The 25,960-nt window shown below is 48.0% G+C and overlaps 1 protein-coding gene across 5 annotated transcripts; it reads left to right on the forward strand.

Moving 5' to 3' along the window:
• The first annotated feature begins 2,326 nt into the window (after nt 1–2,326).
• RGN (regucalcin) lies at nt 2,327–25,608 on the forward strand. Of its 5 annotated transcripts, none has more exons than XM_068135691.2 (7): nt 2,327–2,491; nt 11,548–11,749; nt 15,551–15,736; nt 15,874–16,089; nt 16,597–16,728; nt 19,321–19,475; nt 25,014–25,608. In XM_068135691.2, exons 1-7 carry the CDS (start codon nt 2,480–2,482, stop codon nt 25,062–25,064), a joined length of 954 nt encoding a protein of 317 aa, XP_067991792.2. In that variant the 5' UTR covers nt 2,327–2,479; the 3' UTR covers nt 25,065–25,608. The 5 variants fall into 5 exon arrangements, with proteins under 5 accessions (XP_067991792.2, XP_078624266.1, XP_078624265.1 ...); XM_078768140.1 differs by having other exon boundaries at nt 2,344–2,437; XM_078768139.1 differs by lacking the exon at nt 2,327–2,491 and adding an exon at nt 2,516–2,748.
• The last annotated feature ends 352 nt before the right edge of the window (nt 25,609–25,960 follow it).

The following is a 25,960-nucleotide window of genomic DNA, read 5'->3' on the forward strand; positions in this document are numbered from 1 at the left end:
GTATAAATGTGATACTTCAGAACAGGTGAAGGGATTTCAATCAAACTTGTTTATTTTTAGGACAGTCAACGAAGGCATCTACCCATTGTCACTGGCAGGGAATACGCAGAGTCATATTGGCTCTAGTTTTCTTCTTTTTTATGAGACTGCTAGCCACAAAGCCTTTAAGGCCACTAGAGGTGGGGGCTACGAGTATGATTCTGACATATTGACACCAAAATGATCCTTCACGGCCAGGTTTGCCACAAATTGGCATGAAGGTAACTCTGAAACAGCACGGACGCCACACTGGCATTTTGCAAACAGCACCAGCACTTTGACAAGCAGCGGTGTCCACGTGACTTACCTCCTCGATGCCAGGTTCCTGAAGTCCTTCCAGTGCCAGATAATACACTCACCAGCCACCCAGCCCACCATGACACCTGCATCGCTTTAGGAAATCAGAGTGAAAGCATGTCTTGTCCGAGTGACTCCTAGCAATAGGGGGAAAACTAAAGAACTGCAGTGGGTTTCGCATTTAGAACTAGGTTTTCCCAGTTTCTTGTTGCATGTTTGTGGGTTAAAACGGTGAAAATTGTGACACCCGACCATTTTCCCACTCCCCCCTCAACCACCACCAAATCTAGCCCACACACACTCCCAATTCTCTTTTCTTCGCAACGCCCCCCCCCCCACTCCTGCCCCTTCCTTCCCCCCTCTCCTGCCCCTTCCTCCCCCCCATTTTTCTGCCCCTTCCTCCCCCCACTTTTTCTGCCCCTTCCTCCCCCCCTTTTTCTGCCCCTTCCCCCTTTTTCTGCCCCTTCCTCCCCCCCCTTCTGCCCCTTCCAACCCCCCCCCCTTATGCCCCTTTCCACCTCCCTTCTGCCCCTTTCTCCCCCCCCCCTTCCCCTTCCCCCCCCCTGCCCCTTCCTCCCCCCTCCTGCCCTTCCCCCGCCCCTCCTGCCCCGCCATCCCTCCTGCCCCCCATCCGTCCCCCCATCCCACTCCTGTCCCCCCCCATCCGTACCCCCATCCCACTCCTGTCCTCCCCCCCCATCCCACTCCTGCCCTCCCCCCATCCCACTCCTGCCCTCCCCCCATCCCACTCCTGTCCTCCCCCCCCCATCCCACTCCTGCCCTCCCCCCCATCCCACTCCTGCCCTCCCCCCCATCCCACTCCTGCCCTCCCCCCCATCCCACTCCTGCCCTCCCCCCCATCCCACTCCTGCCCTCCCCCCATCCCACTCCTGCCCTCCCCCCATCCCACTCCTGCCCTCCCCCCATCCCACTCCTGCCCTCCCCCCCATCCCACTCCTGCCCTCCCCCCCATCCCACTCCTGCCCTCCCCCCCATCCCACTCCTGCCCTCCCCCCCATCCCACTCCTGCCCTCCCCCCCATCCCACTCCTGCCCTCCCCCCCATCCCACTCCTGCCCTCCCCCCCATCCCACTCCTGCCCTCCCCCCCATCCCACTCCTGCCCTCCCCCCCATCCCACTCCTGCCCTCCCCCCCATCCCACTCCTGCCCTCCCCCCCATCCCACTCCTGCCCTCCCCCCCATCCCACTCCTGCCCTCCCCCCATCCCACTCCTGCCCTCCCCCCATCCCACTCCTGCCCTCCCCCCATCCCACTCCTGCCCTCCCCCCATCCCACTCCTGCCCTCCCCCCATCCCACTCCTGCCCTCCCCCCATCCCACTCCTGCCCTCCCCCCATCCCACTCCTGCTCTCCCCCCCCCCCATCCCACTCCTGCCCTTCCCCCCCCATCCCACTCCTGCCCTTCCCCCCCCATCCCACTCCTGCCCTTCCCCCCAATCCACTCCCCTCCCCCCCAATCCACTCCCCTCCCCATGGCATTGCTGCCTTCCCAACCTTCCCCTCTCCCACCAAATTCCCAAAAGTGTTTACTTGGGTGAAAGTTAAGTAGCATCATGTCAATATCATGCCTGGATCACGTTTCCCAAGTTTTTTCGTCAAACACCCCTCGACCTCCTCCTTGTGAACTTTACACCATAACTCAAGACTGAAGTTATAACTGAACTCAAAAACTGAAGAAGTTATAACAGGTCTGTGTTGATACAGGAATTATGTCATTGTCATGATTCCAGGCAAGCTTCCGGTTGTTGTTGTTTTTTTGTTTTTTTTCTTACCTCACCGAGATTGAATAAAGCATCAGTGAGATTTCGTACGGTGATGTAGTCTGGTTCTCAACACCATTGAGTACCAGTTCACTGGTAATTCCCTGTTTGTCGTTAAAGGCGGCAAAAAGGGTTGGCGTCAGGAAGGGCATCCAGCCGTAAAACATTGCTTCAAAAAGGGGGACAAAAAAACAACAACAACCACGGTTCCCGAAAAAAGGCCAACCCCCGCTTGCGGGAAAAATGGCCTCTAAACGGTGGGTTTTTTTTAATGTAGTCTGGTTCCTGCTTATGATTGCCACAAGGTCTACAAGCTGATTGGTAATGTAACACGTCCCAAGTGTTGGGCACTGTGCATTACGCATGAATTATTACGTAAGCATTTCCGGTATTACGCATGATGTATACGTTCGCTTTTCCGGTATTACCTATTCTGGCTCCGGGAAGAAGTCGGTGTGCTTTTTCATGGCTGTCACATTTCGACGCGCGTGTTCAATTATGGTGTCGTTTAAATAAACGTCTACGTTTATTTCTGAGTTCAGACTTCTTGAATATTTAAATTTTAACACCAGGCAGCCAGACCCGAAAAATATTATCTCGCGCTTCTGCGCACGCGCGAACCAGCCGAACAGGTTCGTTTTCCGATTTGTGTTGAAATAATATTCAATTGAAATTAAGTTGTTTCTCAACATAAGCTGACGTTTCTCGATGAACGGACGGACGATGGTGTTTCATTGTTAATAAACTTTTCAAGTGCCTTCAGCACTCCAATGACGCGGTTGATAAGGAACGGGTTGCTTGGCAAGCGATAGCAAGCTGATTGCCGACTGGTAATGGAACACAAACAACACAGAAGTGAATCAATTGCTTAAATTTAACCCCGCTCTTCGTTTCGCGTGCGCGAGGTATTAAATAACAACGTCAAAACTTGATTAATCATTATTCTTTCATATGAGCTGAAAGTTGTAGGTAGATGGAAGTTGTGTGCATAGTTGAAAAACCTATTTGTCTGTCTGTGAACAGATTATCTCAAGTTGTGGATGGATTTGGCCGAAACTTGGTGGACAGGTTGTGTGTGTGACAAGGACGAATCGATTCGATTTTGGTGAAGATTCGATACGAGACTTCACCATTGAGTGATTCGCAAAAAACGATATGTAGCATGATATTTAAAAAAAGTTGTGGACGAGTTATGACAAAACTAGGTGAATGAGTTGGGTAGGTCACAAGAAGGTTTGGGTAGGCTTCGATTTTGGTTCAGGTCTGAATCCTGATCTGGTCTATCAGAAGATACAAAGCGTAAACTGTTCAGCCTGGTGGAAGTATGCTCTCTACCGAGTGTCGTTCTAGTTTTATCATGTGTACATCAAAAGTTTATGAAGGGTCATGTACCACGTGGTACAGGCGCTCGTCTCACGATGGAGTGTGGTCATAGTAACGCTATATGAGGTGATAAAGCGGATCTTGATGTTCTTAAGCCTTAAGGGTTCATCGTAGAGGTCTTAAAAGGGTCTTCTAGGTACTTAGGTCTGGTCTTAAGGTTCTAAAGGGGTTGAGGAGTCTTAATATAAAGAGTCTTATGAGTCTTAGGGATTTTCAGGGTCCTAAGGTTTTTCAATAGTATGTAGCGGCTACCGCTGGGTTTTCACAATCGCCTTGCACCTATCAAGGACGCGGAGCGATCACCATGCCGGGCTCGTCCAGGACGCCCGGGCAGGCCCGCGCTCAACTTGCCAGGCCTCGGTCGGGACGCCCGGGCATGCCAGGGCAGGCTCGCGCCAGGCCGCAGCCAGGACGCTGGGCCACGCCCCCTCTCGCCTTTCCTGGGCAAACGCTCCGGGATAATATGTATATATATTGCTGCCCGATAAACGGGCTTTTCAGAGTGCCTGAGTGTTTGGTTTGATTAAAGCAACTCGGATGAATTCCAGCTTTTTGTCGCGTCCATTCTTCCGATCGACGTGGGAGCCCCAGCTCCTTCATTGGTGACCTACCGACATGGACACGGCAGTCCGCCCTTAAACTGCCTACCTTCTGGGAGGCTCACGCGGCGGTTTGGTTCGCACAGGCGGATTCCCTGTTCGCCCTGCGAGGCATCACGGCCGACGACACCCCGCTTCCACCATGTGGTAGCAGCGCTCGGTTCGGCCACCGCGGCCCGCGCCCTGAGCCTCCTCGAGAGCCCGCCAGCCGCTGACAAATACGGCGCGATTAAGAAGCTTCTCCTCGACGCTTTTGCCCTCCCATCGGTGGAGCGCGCACGGCGCCTGCTCGACCTGCCCGAGCTCGGCGACACGCGCCCTTCCGAGCGAATGGACTACATGCTTTCACTGCTCGGCGAGCACTCTCCGGCATTCCTGTTCCGGGAGCTGTTCCTCCGTCAGCTGCCTAACCCGGTACGCCTCGCCCTGGCAAGCACGACGATCACAGATCCCCGGGCCCTTGCCAGAGAAGCCGACAAGATCTCCGCCGCAGGACAGCGCATCGCAGCGGCGACATGGGACCACACCGCCGTCCGACGCAACACCCATGGCGCCCGAGCACCCGGCACGGTCGACGACCGAACTGCCGACGCAATTGGCGGCCGCTACACCGAGCCGACCACTCCAGCACGGCGACCGGGGCCTCCACCTCACCAAGCGTGGTGTTACTATCATGCCGGGTTCGGACAGAAGGCCCGGACATGCCGACCCCCGTGCACCTTCGGCAGGCCGGGAAACGGCCGGGCCGGCGTTCATTACCAGCCATGAGCGCCGGCCACACGGGCAACTTACTGTTCATCACGGATAAAGCATCCGGACGGTGCTTCCTGTGCGACACCGGCGCCCAACTGAGCGTCATACCCGCCTCTGACCAGGACAGGCAATCCGCGGTTTGCGGCCCCTCCTTGGTTGCGGCCAACGGATCGACCATCCGCACCTTCGGCCCACGCAACGTCACCCTCTGCTTCGGCGGCCAACGCTTTGCTTGGACGTTTGTAACCGCAAACGTGCCCATGGCTCTGCTAGGCGCCGACTTCCTCTGCGCACACGGACTGCTGGTGGACGTCCAACGGCGTCATTTAATCAACGCCGAAACCTTCAGCTCCCTGGTATGCACATTGAGCAGCTCCGCGCTGACCGAGCTGGCATGCGCCGTCCCGGCGGCGAACGAGTTTGCTCGCCTGCTCACGGAGTTCCCGGCCCTCACGCGGCCGACGTTTTCGGCCGTCGCAGTACGGCATGGGATCGAGCACCACATACCAACCACGGGCCAGCCGGTCTACGCCAGGGCCCGCCGCCTCGACCCAGCCAAGCTCGCCGTGGCGAAGGCCGAATTCGACGCGTTGGAGCACCTCGGCATCGTGCGGCGCTCCGATAGCGCGTGGGCCTCGCCACTGCACATCGTGCCAAAGCCGGGGGGTGGATGGCGCCCGTGTGGCGACTACCGCCGTCTCAATGACGCTACCACCCCCGACAGGTACCCGATCCCGCATATCCAAGACTTCTCCGCCTGTCTGGCGGGACGGGTCATTTTTTCGAAAATTGATCTCATACGGGGATATCACCAGGTACCTGTCAGGGCGGCCGACGTCCCTAAAACGACAGTCATCACGCCGTTCGGCTTATTCGAATTCTTGCGGATGCCGTTTGGTCTCAAGAATGCGGCTCAGGCGTTCCAGCGCTTGATGGACGGCGTGCTGCGTGACCTGCCGTTCCTTTTCGTTTACCTGGACGACATCCTCGTCGCCAGCACGTCCCGGGCCGAGCACCTCCTCCACCTCCGAACACTGTTCGGGCGCCTCAGCGAGCACGGCCTCATCGTCAACCCGGCCAAATGCCACTTCGGCACGACGGCCGTTGATTTTTTGGGCCACCACATCACCAAGAACGGGGCCGTGCCGCTGCCAACCAAGGTCGAGGCCATCACCACGTTCCCGCGTCCCCGCACCATAAAGGCCCTGCAGGAATTCCTGGGAATGGTGAATTTTTATCACCGCTTCGTGCCCCGCGCTGCTCAACTCATGCGGCCCCTCTACGAAGCCCTCCGGGGCAAGCCGGCCAAGCACGACATCGCCTGGTCCGCAGCAATGGATGCGGCCTTCCAAAGCTCAAAGCGGGCCCTCGCCGACGCAACACTGCTCGCTCACCCGGTGCTCAACGCTCCCATCGCCCTCACCACGGATGCCTCCGACTACGCGGTGGGCGCCGTACATGAGCAATGGGTGAACGGGGTTTGGCAGCCACTCGCTTTTTTCAGCCGGCAGCTCCGGCCGAACGAGCTCAAATACAGCACGTTTGACCGGGAGCTCCTCGGTCTACACCTGGCCGTCCGCCATTTCCGCCACCTCCTGGAGGGCCGACCTTTCACGGCGTTCGTCGACCACAAGCCGTTGGTTTACGCCATGGCCAAGGTCACGGAGCCGTGGTCGGCCCGCCAACAGCGCCACCTCTCCGCCGTGTCGGAGTTTACCACGGACATCCGGCACGTCGCCGGCAAAAACAACGCCGTGTCCGACTGTCTTTCCCGGGCCAGCGCCAACGCGGTCCACCTGGGCGTGGACTTTGCGCTTATGGCGGCGGACCAAACCACCGACACCACGGTGCAAGTCCTCCGGGCGGCGGACACGGGCCTCCGCCTGGCCGACATCCCCTTCGCGGACACTGTCCTGCTCTGCGACGTCTCCCAAGGCCAGCCTCGCCCCATCGTGCCCGTCACCTGGCAACGCCGCATCTTCGCCTCCCTCCACGGCCTTTCCCACCCGGGCCGGAAAGCTTCCCAGAAGCTGGTGTCGGCGCGATTCGTCTGGCACGGTCTTCGTCGGGACGCCCGCGATTGGACCAGCACCTGCACGGCCTGCCAACGGGCCAAGGTCCACCGACACACCCAGGCCCCGCTGGCACCTTTCACCGTGCCCGAACGACGTTTCGACCACGTCAACGTGGATCTGGTGGGCCCCCTCCCCCCGTCACGGGGGTTCACACACCTGCTCACCATGGTGGACAGGACCACCAGGTGGCCGGAGGCCGTTCCCCTCGTCTCCACCACCACCGCCGATGTGGCGCAGGCTTTCATCGCCACCTGGGTCGCCCGCTTCGGCGCACCGGCGGACATCTCGTCAGACCGCGGACCACAGTTCACCTCCGAGCTGTGGGGCGCGGTCGCCCGCAACTTGGGGGTCAAGCTCCACCGTACTACGGCCTACCACCCCCAAGCAAACGGGTTGTGCGAGCGATTCCACCGCTCCATGAAGGCCGCGCTCATGGCCGGCCTTCAAGACGGCGGTTGGGCCGACCGGCTGCCGTGGGTCCTTTTGGGCCTCCGCACGGCCCCCAAGGAGGACCTCCAGGCATCCACCGCCGAGCTTGTCTATGGCCAGGCGCTACACGTCCCGGGCGAATTCGTGCCCGACGCTACCAGTCCCTGGTCCGCAGCTCACCAGCGCTCGGACCTCCAGGAGGCCGCCCGACGGTTTGCCCCCGTGCCAACATCCCACCACGGTGACCCCCAGTCCTACGTCCCCCCAGCACTTCGCACAGCGGAGTATGTTTTTGTGCGTCACGATGCACATCGGGGGCCACTCCGGCCGCCGTACGACGGGCCCTTCCGGGTGCTGCGACGGGACGACAAGTCGTTCGTCATCGACATCGGCGGCAGGTCGGACCGGATTGCGGTGGACCGCCTCAAGCCGGCGAACGTGGACGTCGACCACCCACCACGGGTGGCCCTTCCGCCGCGGCGAGGCCGCCCCCCGTCCACGGTGCCCCCCACTCGACCGCCCACCACCACACCGGACCCCCTCCCACGACCCGCCAGGGGTCGCTTCGGCCGGGTCATCAGGACCCCCCTCAAATTGACCCTGCCGGTGCAAGTCGAATCTGGGGGGACGTGTGTAGCGGCTACCGCTGGGTTTTCACAATCGCCTTGCACCTATCAAGGACGCGGAGCGATCACCATGCCGGGCTCGTCCAGGACGCCCGGGCAGGCCCGCGCTCAACTTCCCAGGCCTTGGTCGGGACGCCCGGGCATGCCCGGGCAGGCTCGCCCTCAACTTGCCAGGCCGCAGCCAGGACGCTGGGCCACGCCCCCTCTCGCCTTTCCTGGGCAAACGCTCCGGGATAATATGTATATATATTGCTGCCCGATAAACGGGCTTTTCAGAGTGCCTGAGTGTTTGGTTTGATTAAAGCAACTCGGATGAATTCCAGCTTTTTGTCGCGTCCATTCTTCCGATCGACGTGGGAGCCCCAGCTCCTTCAAGTATGTAATTAATACACTTACATTGTGTGCGGACGAACATACCTAAATACAATACCCTCTCCTTTGGCATGGATAATAAAAAAGTTTAAATTAGAACGGCACTCAGTAGAGAGCATACCTCCACCTGGTTGGCCATATCACGCAATGGTGAAGAATCGCTTAAAAATTCTACGAGCTGGATCCGGATCCGGATCTTCACCAAAATTGAATTGATTCGTCCTTGTCACACACATAACCGGTCCAACAAGTTTCGTCCAAATCCATCCATAACTTTTTGAGATATCCTGCTATGTATCGTTTTGGGCCTTATCTCCCAATGGTGAAGAATCACTTAAAAAAATTAAATAATTCTTATATCCGAATCCATATTCAGATCTTCACCAAAATTGAATCGATTCGTCCTTGTCACACACACAACCGGTCCACCAAGTTTCCTCCAAAGCCGTCCATAACCTTTTGAGATATCCTGCTATGTATAGTTGTGGGCCCGAACTCCCAATGGTGAAGAATCACCTAAAAAATTAAATAATTCTCATATCCGAATGCATATTCAGATCTTCACCAAAATGGAATCGATTCGTCCTTTTACACACAGAACCTGTCCACCAAGTTTCCTCCAAAGCCATCCATAACTTTTTGAGATATCCTGCTATGTATAGTTTTGGGCCCGAACTTCCAATGGTGAAGAATCGCTTTAAAAAAAAATAAATTCTCATATCCGAATCCATATTCAGATCTTCACCAAAATCGAATCGAATCGTCCTTGTCACACACACAACCGGTCCACCAAGTTTCGTCGAAAGCCGTCCATAACTTTTTGAGATATCCTGCTATGTATAGTTTTGGGCCCGAACTCCCAATGGTGAAGAATCACTTAAAAAAATTAAATAATTCTCATATCCGAATCCATATTCAGATCTTCACCAAAATCGAATCGATTCGTCCTTGTCACACACACAACCGGTCCACCACGTTTCGTCCAAAGCCGTCTATAACTTTTTGAGATATCCTGCTATGTATAGTTTTGGGCCCGAACTCCCAATGGTGAAGAATCACTTAAAAAAATTAAATAATTCTCATATCCGAATCCATATTCAGATCTTCACCAAAATCGAATCGTATCGGCCTTGTCACATATGTGACATTTTTGCCAAATTTCGTCCGAATCCGTCCACAACCTTTTGAGATATTTTGTTCACAGACAAACATGTGTACATAGCCAGGGGTGAAAACATAACCTCCGTCCACCTATGGTGTCGGAGGTAATTAAACAACGAAACATCTCGTGAGGTGTTGGTATCTCGCTACGTGTGACGACAGTATCTTGACATAGCAGCATTGATTACATTTTGAGTTAATAAGCTAATTATTTCAACACCTGGACGAAAGTTAAATAAAAAGGGCTCCATTCCTTTTTGTGCGTCAACGTCATGGATCATCCATCGTGCTGAGTTTCAAAATGATCCGTTGAGCTGCTTCAAAGTCAGAGGAGTATGGCAAAAAAAGAAAAAAATATTAATGGACCCATTGGTGGAAGAAATGACTGACTGACTGAAGGACGTCGTAATGGCTTTAACAACTCCTCTCGACTTTGTCGTACGTTAGCTAAAAACTACACACACATATCTCTCTCCTTGTCTTCCCTCGCATTCTACTCACAAGCACTTGACTGCTCTGCTCATTCAATTTGGTGATGCAGGCTATTTTTCCAATGGGTGGCCATGGGTGACTTGCAAGTTGGACAATCAATTATTATAACCGTTGGCAAGATGCAGCCAGTTAATTATTTCTTTATTTGAGCAGTGTGATGAGTAAAGGGAATTGGGTTTCAGTGGATAATTAACTTCGAAACCAAATATAAAGCCGGCACATGGGAGCACAGACGTGGATGAGCCGTCTCACTGCACAGATCCAAAGCTGCAGGTGCACAGCTCCACGGCAAGTACGTTGTGCAAACACCGTGTACACACAGTTGAAGGGTCGTTGGGCATGTGGAAGCAGCTGATGATTACTATTTATACTTTTCTTTCAGTCAATGAGATGTCATCTGAAATGTGATGGATTATATTTCATTTCATCTGGGAATGCGAATGAAAACCTTTCAATAATGTGCTGTTATTTAGTCGTGCGTGGCCATCTATTATACATATATACACAAAGAATTAAGTTAAGCACCCCCCACGTTTTTTTACAACCTCGCACATTACAAGTTTGTTGTCGTCAAAACAGTGTAATATACCCATGATATTGCTATATTTTCTGGAGAAGTGATATTATGGTCACATAAAAACATAACAATCATGCCGTTTTCAATATTTTATTCTGAATAATTTAAGGTGAAATTTTTTGGGAATTTTAGGCATATTTTCACCTCAATTTAAGTATGGAGCTATAGGTCCATCACGGACAGTGTGGATGACGTTTATGTTTTCTAACGTACAGTCATTGTTCTGAGAAGACCTCTAGCGATCTTTGCGTCAATAACGTGTGTAGGACCCACGTGATCGGATCACTGACTCAACCCTACGTCTCATAGACCCTGTAAGCCGTCGTATGCGTTGCTGTGGCAGGTTGAACCCCCTCGAGCACGTTTGGGACATGTTGGGACAACAAATTGCGAAGATGGTCCCTCCAATAGCCAATCTGGATGAATTGGAACGTGCATTACATCGGGAATGGAACAACCTGCCACAGCAACGCATACGACGGCTTACAGGGTCTATGAGACGTAGGGTTGAGTCAGTGATCCGATCACGTGGGTCCTACACACGTTATTGACGCAAAGATCGCTAGAGGTCTTCTCAGAACAATGACTGTACGTTAGAAAACATAAACGTCATCCACACTGTCCGTGATGGACCTATAGCTCCATACTTAAATTGAGGTGAAAATATGCCTAAAATTCCCAAAAAATTTCACCTTAAATTATTCAGAATAAAATATTGAAAACGGCATGATTGTTATGTTTTTATGTGACCATAATATCACTTCTCCAGAAAATATAGCAATATCATGGGTATATTACACTGTTTTGACGACAACAAACTTGTACTGTGCGAGGTTGTAAAAAAACGGGGGGGGTGCTTAACTTAATTCTTTGTGTATACAATGGTAATCGGTAAGCGTAGCTCCTCATTTTCACCTCATCTTCACTCCCTCACTCCCCTTTCCCTGCCACGTCCTCGTCCCAGGCTCTTGCACAATTCTGCCGTGCCCCGGTGTGCACATTTGCCCTCATGGTGAAAGTGGAGTGCGTTGCCGAGCTTGGCTGCCGAGTGGGCGAGTCACCGTTATGGGAGGCGCGCACGAGTACGCTGCTGTATGTGGATGTCCTGGCGGGGACTGTTGGTCGATGGGATCCAAATACCAAGCAGTCAGAGACCCGCACATTTGGTGGGAACCCACAAAACAATTTTTACCTGGTGGATGGAGGGAATGTTTTCACCCCTGTCTGTCTGTTTGTTTGTTTGTTTGTCTGTCTGTGAATAATATATCTCAAAATGTGTGGACGGATTCGGACGAAATTTGCAGGGATGTAGCGTATGTGACGAGGACGAAATGATTAGATTTTGGTGAAGATCCGGATTCGAATCCGGCTACTAGAATTTTTAAAAGAGATTCTCACCATTGGGAGATAGGACCGAAACCGATATATAGCAGGATATCTCAAAAAGTTGTGGACAGATTTGGTCGAAGCTTGGTGGACCGGTTGGGTGTCTGACAAGGAAGAATTGATTCAATTTTGGTGAAGATCTGATTATGGATTCAGATACGAGCATTATTTAATTTTTAAGTGATTCTTCACCATTAACATCAATCAACCATAATCAACCATAATCATTAATCATCAAATTAACATTAATCAAGCATCAATTAACGCCAGGGGGGTTGACTCAGCCTGTCATCCTTCCGAGGTCGGCAAATTGAGTACCAGTTCACTGGTAATTCCCTGTTTGTCGCTAAAGGCGGCAAAAAGGGTTGGCGTCAGGAAGGGCATCCGGCCGTAAAACATTGCTTCAAAAAGGGGACCAAAAAACAACAACAACCACGGTTCCCGAAAAAGGCCAACCCCCGCTTGCGGGGAAAAATGGCCTCTAAAGGTGGTTGTTTTTAAGTGATTCTTCACCATTAACATCAATCAACCATAATCAACCATAATCATTAATCATCAAATTAACATTAATCAAGCATCAATTAACGCCAGGGGGGTTGACTCAGCCTGTCATCATTCCGAGGTCGACAAATTGAGTACCAGTTCACTGGTAATTCCCTGTTTGTCGCTAAAGGCGGCAAAAAGGGTTGGCGTCAGAAAGGGCATCCGGCCGTAAAACATTGCTTCAAAAAGGGGACCAAAAAACAACAACAACCACGGTTCCCGAAAAAGGCCAACCCCCGCTTGCGGGGAAAAATGGCCTCTAAACGGTGGTTGTTTTTAAGTGATTCTTCACCATTGAGAGATAGGGCGAAAAGCGATATATAACATGATATTTAAAAAAAGTTATCGATGAGTTATGACAAAACTAGGTGGACGAGTTGGTTAGATGACAAGAACAAGCCGATTAGATTTTGGTTCAGGTCCGAATCCAGGTCCGGCCTATTATTGGGATACAAAACATAAACTGTTCAGCTTGGTGGAGGTATGCGTTCTACCGAGTGCTGTTCTAGTTTCTTATGCAGTATAAGCAATTTCTTGCTTCCATTGAAGAGGTAAAACTGGCATTTTGAACCTTGTAAAAAATGGCATGGGTTAAACCTTTGTTCCAATCACTACCTGTATTATTCTTTCCTTGTCTTACTGGCACAGTGAGTGAGCAAATGTGTTCACCTCATCACCGGTGCATCCTTTCTTGCCTCCAACATCCCACCACTCAGACGTGGATGCATGTGGTGAGACAATTGCAAAAAAGGCAGATTGATTTCTCCACATGAAAGCGAACCCAACAGATGGGATCACAATCCCTCTGCCTAGCCCACAACCGGTGTGTATCTTTCCTTCGACAATACCCGGCATGAGGCTCACCTGCCATTTGACTACCCAGGCCCCCACCATCCTCCAAATCCTGGTGGCACTGGTCAAGTCTGTCACCGATTACCCTTCTGCAGCTTCACTCATAAGGGATTGGGTCATGTTGTATTCTTAATGGAGTCTCTTGAAAAATCTGACTTCCGTAATTCTGTCTTCTTCATATGCCAAGGTCCCCAATCACATATTGCTATCTCTATATAACCTCTGAACTGTTTTGCTAATGATTCCACCCTGTGGAGATGTTTGCCACACTTTTGATAAGCAAGCTGCCATGCCATCCTCATCTACAAATCCAGACGAGATGAGCGGTTGGTCAGTGGTGAGCTACCTGGAACATGTCTTTCAATGAAGGGAAGTCTCTTGCTCTCACTTTGTCCTCCAAGGATCAGCTGCTATCCCCCATTATTGCCGCTCCCCGTTTCCTCTGTTTACTTCTTTGACCAACTCCTGAAAAGGTTGCAATCCCTGGAGCTTACTATCCGTTAAAATCTGTACTGGGTAGCCCATATCTCCAAACTGGCATCTAAGGCTGGCCAATGCTTTTAGCGTTCTCTGCAGAGCTAACTGAGCCACACATAGCTACTCACCATGTGTAAGGCCTGCATCCGAAGTACCAAAGATCCTCCCTACTCAGGAATGGCACAGCTGCTTCCCAACTCTCTGCCTCGGAGCCAATCGCATCCAAATCTTTTCAAATCAATTGGCATTTCTTGGCAAAGCGTCACACTAAGATCTGCTCCTTGCTGACTGCAGGTGCCTTTGTGGACTCAAAGAAGTGGCAGGAGATCATTTACGACTTCGCTCCACCCAACCTCCTTTCCCTCTATCCACCTGCAGTCCCCAACCCCACCACATCGCATTCTTCCAGAAACCCACAGCAGCTTTTCCTCCAAAAGTCCAGACTGGATATTGATTCTCCTCTCTCTTCTGTGGGACGAATGCCCTGTGTGGGGGCATCATTTTCTTCCCTCCATTATTTCAAGCTTGCTATCCATCAGCACCTTCGCTTTGTCAGTCTGTAAACACGTTTCCCTATAGATTAGCTCCTCCATAAAACAGACCTAAGTACCAATTGTATTAGCTCACCTGGACTTTAGCCCGGTGAGCTTTTGCGATTGAGCAGTGTCCGCAGGCCACTAGGCCAGCCAGTCAGTGAGTGAGTGAGTGGGTCTGTAAACACTTCAGTCATTATCGCTTAAACCAAACTTGCTATTTTTTATGAAACCTGGCCACAAGCTTCATATTTGATGCCTAAAACCTATGTGGCTCATCTGCCACCTTTACAGAGGGGGTGATCTTCCTGCTGAACATGGTTTGGTGTCCTTGTGATGTGCTAGCTCACACTTGTCATTGACTCTTGCATAACAACTTGGGTTGGGCACTAAAATACTGTCCATGAAAAGCCATTTCTACCTATATCCTCAAACTGGAAAAGAGACAAAACCTCAATGTGATACTTTTTCCACGTAGATTGGCCTTCATCAAGTACCTCGTCAAGTACCTGATCAAGTGAACATGAAGTTCAAGGGCAATGTGACTAAAGCATGCTTGTTCCAATTTGAAATGTTATTTTAACTTCCAGTAAAAAAAATTGGCTTTGCTTATTATTTCAAATTTGTTGGCAAAGTTTGAAAAACATTGTTATTTTGGTTTGATTTTGTACCTGTTCCATAACAATTGGGGTATAATATTTTTTGATCGACTATTTGAATGGCTGGTAGGGTAGCTGAGAGGTATGCACACATACCTCTAAGCTATCGAGCCTTGGTTTGAATCTCGGCCCAGCTGTAAACTGTCATCCAGGTGTTTAACAGGCTGCATGATTTATCAATGTGCGTGCCATCCCTCGGTTAGACGTTAAACTGGCCGTCCCGACTGACGACATTAGTTGGTGGATGCTAAAGATCCCACGGTGTGGGATCCTTTGCAAAGGGTAGGTGAGCTACTGCCGGCACTCTGGCCAAATTACAAATTCCTGCCCCAACCAGTAGAGGGCATTGCATCAGCTGCGCAGCCACCCCGCAGCCAATGATGATACCCTGCAGCATTGTGCTGCATATGAAAGAAGACCTTTTTTGAAAATTCAACCTCAGCTAAGATCATTTTTTGAGACGTGATATCATGATGTTGTGGTATTTTGGGCAACCTCTCCATATCTTATTCCGCAGAGAAAACGGTTAGTTGCGTTGTTCCGAGAGTGGCTGGAGGTTACATGGTGGCCTGCGGCCTCAAGATTGCTGCCATGGACTGGGAAACTGCTCCTGCTCTGTTAACTTATGCTGAAGTTGACAATGACAAACCCAATAACCGTTTCAACGATGGCAAGGCCGACCCCGAGGGGCGTATGCTTGCTGGTACATATACCATCTTGCAGTCGCCTCAAACTAATTTACACACCTTGCAGCTTCACACACTTTCTAAAGCACATGCCCTCTGCTTTTTTGTGTCGTTCACATAGATATACGAGTACATGTCCGTTGTGTTCCAACAGGCACAATGGCGCTAGAACTGAAGCCAGCTGAGTTGGAGCTTGGACAGGGCTCCCTGTACTCCCTGGATGTGTCCGGAACTGTCCGTCGCCTCTTGTCTCCTGTGGATGTGTCCAATGGGCTGGGTTGGTCTCTGGATGGGAGAAAATTGTACTACGTAGACAGCCTGAAGTATCGTGTGGATGCTTTTGACTATGATTTGACCACGGGAAACATTGGTGAGGTTTGTGGACCGGGGATGAAATCGGTATTGAGATTCTAATCCAGTGTGTTTAAGGCATATGTTTACCACTTCTTTTTAAAGTGATTCTTCACCTTTGAGAGATGGGGTCAAAAACGATGTATAGCATGATGTTTCAAAAAGTTGTGGACGAGTTATGACAAAATTAGGTTGCTGAGTTGGTCAGGTGACACGACCAAGCAGATTCGGTTCTGGTTCAGGTCTGGATCTAGATATGGCCTATCATTGGGATCCAAAATGTAAACTGAATTAATACACTTAGCCTGGCTGAGGGTATGCACTCTACCGAGCGTGCTGTTCTAGGTGTGTGTGTGTGTGTGTGTGTGTGTGTGTGTGTGTTTCTATGGCAACCGGTGTCTGTATCTGAAGCATGAGGTTACATACCATTGTGGGTATTTAGAGTAGAGTTATGGTTCTCGATTTATCTTGATTGTAGTGTGACATTTTCCTGATGGGCCTTCCCCCATTTCCAATCTCATGGCAGACAATCGACAAACGGTGTATCAGTGCGAGAAGGAAGATGCAATACCTGATGGTCTGTGCATGGATGCTGGTGGAAAGATATGGCTTGCATGTTACAATGGAGGCAGAGTGATTTGCATTGACCCCAATTCAGGTCGGTACTTGTGCATGTTGTTTGTGGAATTTTTACCCTGCGCTCATGAAGTGAAAAGCAGGGTTAAGCGATCGGGTGCGTGCGTACGTGTGGCGAACGTACGTACATGTCTGCATTTTTTAAAATTCATTTTCTCAGCAAGCGTTGGTCCGATTGACACGAAATTTTGCAACATAGGAGCGCGTCTTCTCCTGTCGAATTTTGCAGTAATAATTATGACATCACTGGTATCATGGTACGGACACCATCTTTGAAAAACGGTGCACTTCTATATCCCTGAAACGGCTGCACGGAAAAAAAAATTGAAACATGACGCGTTGTCAAGTACTCCCCATGGGGAATAAAATATGTTAATGATGATGTCACCGATGCCTTAATTATGACCTCATAATTCGACAAGTACAACGCTTGATCAGATCAGTATAATTTGTTTTTCTCTGCAGGTCCGATGGACACGCAATTTTCACCATAGCTTTCACCATAGCTTCTACAGCTCCTCCTGTAGAATTTTTCCTGATAATAATGACATCATAGGCCACGTGGTACGGGCGCCATCTTGGAAAAACTTTGCACCTCTATATCTCCGAAACTGCTGCATGGAAAAATTGAAAGAATGCTCATTGTCAAGTACTCCATATGGGGAATAAGTTATGTTAATGTCATCGGTGCCTTAATTAGGTGCCTTAATTATGTCATAATTCGAGAAGTACAACGCTTGATCCGATCCGTTTGAAATTTATTGAGTGTGATCTACGCAACAATTATATTAGAGAATATAAATTTATGATGTCATCCGTCACGTGGTCTGGCAGCCATATTGGATTAAAGGGAAAAAACCTCAAAAACAGAAGAGTTGGCTCACACCAACTTGACTGTGCAGGGTAAATGTTCTATGAATACCATGTAGTTATAAATTGTGATGCTGTTACTCTAGATTCTAATCCCAAATGCTGTAGTGCTTTGGCAAGTGTCTACTAATGCTCTCGTCATTAGTGTAACATAAGAGCCCTTGGTACCCAGTGACTACTGGTTGTTGAACTCCCAGAATGAAGCATTTCGTGGCCATTTCGATGATGAACGGAGCTTGCAAAATGCTGTGAATGCGCACTTTCTCTAAACACTTGGCCATTTAGGAATTCCCCTCTGTGAAGCTCCAATGGGAATTCCCTTATACAATTCCAATGTGAAGAGAGGTATACTCGATGGAAAATGTTTTTCAGGGTTTTTATCCTCAAAAATAAACCGTAGTGAACACACAATCGTGTTAAAAGATTGTATTGGCCTTTAAAACCCTACTCAAATATGAAGGGGCACAGACATCTTTACAAATGTACAAACACACTGTGTTTTATGTGGTAGCTGCCCTTGTAATTCATGTTCAAGAACACTGTTGTCTCCTCGTGTCTTTGTCCTCTCATGTGATTTCTTTTGAAGCTCCACAATAAGTCTTGAGTGGACAAAAAAAATCCAGTTCATTTAAATATCCAAGAGCTTCCACATTTTTGAAAATTATTCATTAACCATTGCTGGTCCTGTGCTATGTTGCGAATGAATAACCACCTTTAGAGGCCATTTTTCCTCGCAGAGCAGGGGTTGGCCTTTTTTGGGCACTGTGGTCCCCTTTTTGAAGCAATATTTTATGGCCGGATGCTCTTCCTGCCGCCAACCCTGTTAGTCGCCTCTTGCGACACACAGGGAATTACCAGTGAACTGGTACTCAATTAGCCGACCTCAGAAGGATGACAGGCTGAGTCAACCCCCCTGGCGTTAATTCAGCGATCGACCGGGATTCGAACACAGGATTCTCGGATCCCAAGCCGGCACCCTAACCGCTAAGGCAACGCCAGGCTATGTTGAGAATAACAAATACTTTTAATCTTCTATAGTGTGATCCACGATTATGTGATTGATAAATAAAATTTGCGACAGTATGAGCCAACACAGATGTTTGAAGTTTGTTTCAAAGGCAAGGGCATTATATATTTATTCTTCTTCGTTCGTATGCAGCACAAGGCTGCGGGGTAGCACCAGTGCCTGAGGGTGCAGCTGTGCCTCTGATGCAATGCCCTCTGCTGGTTAGGGCAGGAATTCGGAATTTGTCCATGGTTCCGGCGATAGCTCGCCAACTCTTCGCCAAGGACATAATGGGATCTTTAACATCCATAAACTAATGCCGGCAGATCATGGGACACACAGTTTAACGTCCATTCGAGGGACGGCACACCCATTGATGAATTATCCTGCCTGTGAACACCGGGATGACCATTTAGAGCTGGGTCGGGATTCGAACCCAGGCTAGACAACTTGGAGGTGACTGTGTATAGATTAATTGAGATGATGTGCAAGAAAAAAAACTTGTTAGCACCTGTGCCAATGCAAGTGAGATGGCTATGGCAATGTATTGATGATTGGGGTCGGGGGTCTTGGGAAGGGAGGGACTGAGTAGGATTGTGAGGAGGTTGGCATAACATCAGGTGACAGAAGACAATTTTTAGTTTTTCAATGAGACGTAACAAAAAGCCCTGGAATTTTGCAATATTTTGAGGGATACAAATAACGCCTTGACTGATTCCCATGTCGTACTTGTTGCAGGCCAGAGACTGCAAGTAGTTAAGCTGCCAGTTGACAAGACCACCTCTTGTTGCTTCGGTGGGTTACAACTCACAGACCTGTATGTCACAACAGCACATGAGGGCTTGGATGAAGCTGGGTTGCTCCAACAGCCTCTCAGTGGAGGATTGTTCCGGGTATGTGGGTGCATGCACACATCTTAAAATTGGATATGTTGTCAGTTGGACATCGCTGTGTCAAGTTCAGAAGTCTTCGACAACAGGGAACTGTGGAGAAATTGTTGTACTTGGGAAGGGCCATGGTTGGTTGGCATGACCCTTACCAACTACTGCCATTACTTATGCCCTGATCAAAAACTTGTTATTCATTACTTGGAATTCTTAATGTCGTCAGAGTTGACAGTCAGGCCCTATTTTCAGTACTTGTCTAGATGTTTAATGAGAACATTATACCTTGGGAAAATCTCATGTTAATGCTGATTGACTCTTGTCCTGTGATGAGAGCCAAAAATTGGAGTTGAAAATAAAATTCAGAGTAGGATGGCCCTCCCCACTGTTGCTAGACATTTATGGAGATGCGTGTAATCAGGTTTGCATTTCTGCAAATAAATTCTGTGAGCCTTTGGGATATCACGTGGACAGATTGATGTCAGATCTCCACTCTCATTTTAAATGGTCAGTGGACCACTGAGAGGTATTGCAGAGTATTTGTGGTATCCTTGGTGGTGTCAAGTATATCATTCCCACGTCTCTGGTGCTGTGGACACCATAAACAAGGTTGTTTGAGATTCAATGTAATAATGTTGATTTATTGAGGACTGTGTAAAGATTCAGTGAAAAGTACGTTGATACTTGGGCCAGACTCGGTGGAGTAATTGTTAGAACATCCATTCTGAGTCTGGGAGGTCAGCGGTTCAAACCCAACCCCAGTCAAGACATACGAAAGACTTTAAGAATGCTACGTACTGCTTCCTTGCTTGACGCTTGGCATTTATGAAAAAAATATCGCACCCATGTCCGAAGAAAGTGCCTCATTTTGGCATTTTTCATGTAAAATAGGCAACGCCTAGAAACGAACAAAACCCACTACAATTACCCATTACAATTACCCATTACAATTACCCTTTAGACCTACCCTTTAGAATCACCCTTTAGAATCACCCTTTAGAATCACCCTTTAGAATCACCCTTTAGAATCACCCTTTAGAATCACCCTTTAGAATCACCCTTTAGAATTACCCTTTGGAAATACCCTTTGGAAATACCCTTTAGAAATATCCTTTAGAAATACCCATTAGAAATACCCATTAGAATTACCCTTTAGAATTACCCTTTAGAACCCTGTAGAATTAAACACGGTGGGTTAGAAAGGTTTTCTAATTATTATTCTTCATTTTTGATAGACAGATGGAAGGAAGGACATAGCCAAATATTGAAGCGGCTTCACCAATTAAAAACAGAGCACGGACAAACAACCACAAGTAGGCAACAATTGCACTGACTATGAGGGGCCTCATGACTTCCTCCTACCTTAACGGTCCTTGTAAGGGAACTCATACTAATATATGAATTTTGGCAAAAACAAAAGGTAAGAATACATATCAGTTGGAACCAGCAATCAAAATCCATCCTGTGCACATAACACAAATCGGGGTTAAGAAATTCACTCACTGTCTGTCTGACAATTTTGGTTTCAGCCGATGAAGCAATTGTTTCATTTGATGATCGAGGAACTACTTAGTGCCTTTCTAGAAAGTTTTACAAATCAATTGAAAATGAAAAGCTGAAACGTCTTTCGTCAATAAGTATTCAACCCCTTTGCGGTGACACTCCAAATTGAGCTTAGGTGCATCCAATTTCGTTTGATCATCCTTGAGATATCTCCACAACTTGATTGGAGTCAACATGTGGCCAATTCATGATTGAACATAATTTAGAAGGAAACACACCTTTTTATGTAAGGTGCCACAGTTGACAGTACATGTCAGAGCAGAAACTCTATCATGAAGTCCAAGGAACTGTCTGTAGAACTCCGAAATAGAATTGTGAGGAGGCATAGATCTGGTGAAGGGTATCAAACAATTTCTAGAGTGTTGAAAGTTCCAAAGAGCACAGTGAGCTCCATCATTAGGAATTGGTAAGAATATGGAAATACCCAGACACCTGCTAGAGCTGGCCGTCCGACCAGACTGAGCAATCGGGCAAGAAAGACCTTGGTCAGGAAGGTGACCAAGAACTGAATGACAGGCTGAGATGAAAGAACCTGCAAGAAGGACAACTGCTCTTCACAAATCTCGGATTTATGTGAGATTGGCCAGACGGAAGACACTCCAAAGAAGAAACCACATGACAGCACGCCTAGAGATTGTAAAAAGGCATATGAAAGGCCCAAAGCATGAGGCAAAAGATTCTGTGGTCTGATGAGATGAAAATTGAACTGTCTGGCCTGAATGCAAAGCACTATGCCTAGCGGAAACAGAGCACAGCTCATCACCCATCTAACAACATCCCTACTGTGAAGCAGCGTGGTGGTAGCATCATACCATGGGGATGCTTTTCAGTGGCAGGGACTGGGAGTCAAGGATAGAGGGAACAATGAATGGAGCCAAATACAGACAAATGCTTGAGGATAACCTGCTTCAGAGTGAAAAACACCTTGGAGCGTAAATCCTCACCACAGTCCAACTGAATAATGACCTCAAGCACACAGCAAAAGCAACACTGGAATGGCTTCAGAACAAAAACATGAAAGTCGTTGAGTGGCCCAGCCAAAGCCCAGACATTCAGCCCAGAATCCCGTTCAGAATCTATGGAAAGATTTGAAGATTGCTGTTCACCGATGCTCCAATCCATCTTGACAGAGCTTGAGCAAATCTGCAAGGAAGAAGTGGAGAAACTCCCCAAATCCAGATGTGCAAAGCTGATACAGACATACCCAAGAAGACTCAAAGCTGTAATTGCTGCCAAAGGTGCTTCCACAAAGTATTGACTCAGGGGGCTGAATACTTATGTAAATTAGATATTTCAGATTTTCATTTTTAATCATTTTGAAAAAGTTTCTAAAAAAAAAAAGAATTACACTTTGACTTTATGGGGTATTATGTGTAAAGAAGTGACAAAACGTCTCAATTGAATCCATTTTTAATTTCAGTTTGTAACACAACAAAATGTGAAAAAAGTCAAGGGGTGTGAATACTTTATGAAGGCACTGTATATAACAATATATATATATATAGTCGTGGCCAAAAAATATTGGCACCCTTGCACTTTTTCAAATAACTCACAATTTTCTCTAAAAATAAGTTGAAATTGACAAAGGTATTTGGTCTCCACAATTCTTTATTTCACTATTAATATAACAGAACCTTTGTTTTTGATTCAGAACTTAATATATCCTTTTAAATCAGAAAATAAAAAGAAATGGCATTGACAAAATTATTGACGCCCTAGACTTAATATTTTGTAGCACAGACTTTGGACAAAAGCTTGGCCCACTCTTCTTGTGCAAACTGCTCCAGTTCTCCCAGATTTGAAGGGTGCCTTCTCCCAACTGCTGTTTTCAGATCTCCCCACAGGTGTTCAATGGGATTTAGATCTGGACTCATTGCTGGCCACTTCAGAACAGTCCAGCGTTTTGTCTTGAACCATTCCTGTGTGCTTTTTGAAGTGTGCTTGGTGTCAATGTCCTGCTGCAAAGACCCATGACCTTCGATGGAGACCCAGCTTTCTGACACTGGGTTGAACATTGTGCTCCAAAATGCCTTGGTAATCTCCTGATTTCATGATGCCATCCAATGCACCCGGTGCCAGAGGCAGCACAGCAATCCCAAAACATCATTGAACCTCCTCAATGTTTGACTGTAGGGAAGGTGTTCTTTTCTTTGAAGGCTTCATTTTGTGAAGACTTTGAAGGTTCTGTAAACATAGAGATGATGTGCTTTACCAAAAAGCTCTAATTTGATCTCATGTGTCCACAGGACATTCTCCCAGAAGGATTTTGGCTTGCTCAGGTATGTTTTGGAAAACTCCAGTCCAGCTTTCTTATGTCTCTCTCTCAGCAAGCAATGGGGCCCTCCTGGGTCTCCTACCATAGAGCCCCCTTTCATTGAGTTGGTGACGGATTGTGCGAGTTGAAACTGTCGTACCTTGTTTCTGAAGATCAGCGTGAATCTGTTTGGTAGTTGATTGAGGTGTTTTCTCCACCATTCGAACAATCCTTCGCTGCAATCTTCGATCAAGTTTTTTCTTGCGGCCACGTCCAGGTAGGTTGGCTACAATGCCATGGGCCTTAAACTTCCTGATAACATTGCGTACGGTGGACACAGTAACATCAAGGTCTCTGTAGATGGACTTGTAGCCTTGAGATTGTCCATACCTGGCTACAATCTTGTGTCTGACCTCCTCAGACAATTCTCTGGTTTTCTTTCTTTTCTCCATGCGCATTGCGGTACACACAGTGACACAAAACAGCAGAATGACTCCGTTTCTCTATTCAAACTGGTTGAATGAGTGATTTTTATATTGCAGGCACCTGCATCTAACCACAGTAGAGTTCAATTCCAAAGTAAAGAAGAATCACCTTTTTGAAATCTAATTTTTTTTCTTACAACTTCTAAAAGGTGCCAATAATATTGTCCGGGCCATTTTAGGATTTATGTGTGGAATCACCTAAGATTTTGTATTTTTTTCAGCTATTTTTGTCTTGTTCCACTATAAACCAAAGAAATACATTTGTGGACACCAAAATATTTTTTATTTCAAGAATTTTCTGGAAGAAATGGTGCATTATTTGAAAAAAGTGCAAGTGTGCCAATATTTTTGGCCATGACTGTATATTGTTATATACTGTACTGTTTATGATTAATTAAGTTCACCGACCTGGCCAAACTGTGACGATACCGTCATGATGATGTCATGACCGCAGCCCCAGAAGGGCCACTTGCAGTGCAAAGATAATAATAACTATTCCTTTCACGCCGCGAGGCGCATAGGAGCTTCCGAGGCAGTTTCATTTGGCTAAGGAGTACAATCCTGGACGAGTCGCCACTCCCACGCTGGATACTCAAATGCCTTATTTCCCCAGAAAGCTGATACACATTTTAGCAGACTGAGGATGACAGACTGAGTCAACCCACTTGGTGTTAGTTCATTGGCATGGCAGAGGATCAAACTCATGACTCTAATATCTTAAGGCAGCCACCTTAACCGTTGAGTCCACACGAGGCTTGTTGTGCAAAGATGCCAAGATCAAATGCTGTCACGAAGCGGATGAAATGCCTGGTGGCAGCAGTCATGACGGTATCATCACGGCGTTCATCCAGGTCGGATAACTTCAATAATTATCTTCATTGAACTTCCGACCTCTAAAAATAATGGTGATGCTTCCTGGTTGTAATGGTTGGAGTGAAAGACAATGTCTAATGCTGTAATGGGACACGAAGTTGTGTCCTCACCGATCACGGTTAGGGGTGCATCATGATGCGTGTGCGTGTGCGTGTGCGTGTGCGTGTGCGTGTGTGTGTGTTAGTTAGGCTCACACACACCGGGGAAACATCTGAAGAACTTGAGTCGGATTGTTATCATCGCTGTCCATGTTTGCCTTTCATTCAGTTTGTAATGGTGGGTTAAAATGGGTGATGATTAATTATATACTTGTGCATGTTCAATTTTCCAAAGCTGGTAAAGATCATTTGCTTCTTTTGTTTCGTTTCGTAGGTGACTGATCTTGGAGTGAAAGGCCTTCCATCATTTGAATTTGCCGGATGATCTGACACCATTGCTGTTTTGTTATTCTCTCTTCTCATTCTCGCAAACAAACACAAACACAACCAGAACCACGTTGAGGTAACTTTGATTGACAAAGTACATTTCAAATTCCATGTCGTTAGTTGAGCATAATATGACAGTGGTTTTTGTCTTTGATGTCCCTTACACTTGGCTCACCCTTCTGGAATTTGACTTTGTGTGTTTTCTGATTAGTTTTTTTTTCCCCTCCAGACCTCTAAGAGGATATTTGAGTGTAACGTGCATCTAAAAGGATGTGTTGTGTTGGGGGTGGAATGATTGTTAAAACTGAGATTGAATTAACGGAAGGAGAGAAAAGTGGTTATGAGGGATGCAGGGAGAATGAAAAAAAAAATAATAATAATCATTTGGAGCAAACAGGAAGATTGGAAGCAAGGAGGCTGATTACAAGAAAAGGGGAGAATGAAGGACTTGAATGTTTTGAAATTTTTGCATACGTAATATGTCAACGTCCCTGAAACTGGCAAATTATTACTACCTGATAAAATATCAACATGGAAACCTGTGACCTTTTCAATTGTTCCTGACCTTGTGTTTTGTTTTTTTAAAGTTATCTTTATCACTCGACAGATTCCACGTAAAGCCTTCATCATTTGGCTGATCTGACCTTTGGCGGTCTTCATTTGTTTTGGGGGTGGGTGGTTCCCGCAGTATTACCTTTTATAGGTTGCGTTTCGGTGACAGTTGCACGTTGCCATGATGGCATTCGGATTTGATTACCAAGTGCGTACTGGAATCACATGCTCTGACCAGGCCAGGTGGGGCGAGCGAATTACCTCGTTCTTCCTGAAGGACATTTATTGAACGGAGCTATCTGTTTTGGGTTTTTTTGATCAATTTAACCGCCACATTAGAAT

This window comes from Myxine glutinosa, chromosome 14 (assembly GCF_964187855.1).
Source record: "Myxine glutinosa chromosome 14, kmMyxGlut1.1, whole genome shotgun sequence".
Taxonomy (NCBI): domain Eukaryota; kingdom Metazoa; phylum Chordata; class Myxini; order Myxiniformes; family Myxinidae; genus Myxine; species Myxine glutinosa.

Coding starts and splice junctions, on each gene's coding strand:
- RGN (XM_068135690.2), top strand. CDS start 10,227: ATGGGAGCACAGACGTGGATGAGCCGTCTCACTGCACAGATCCAAAGC. Junction 10,299..11,547: donor GGTGCACAGCTCCACGGCAA/GTACGTTGTGCA, acceptor TCCTCGTCCCAG/GCTCTTGCACAATTCTGCCG. Junction 16,090..16,596: donor TTTGACCACGGGAAACATTG/GTGAGGTTTGTG, acceptor ATCTCATGGCAG/ACAATCGACAAACGGTGTAT.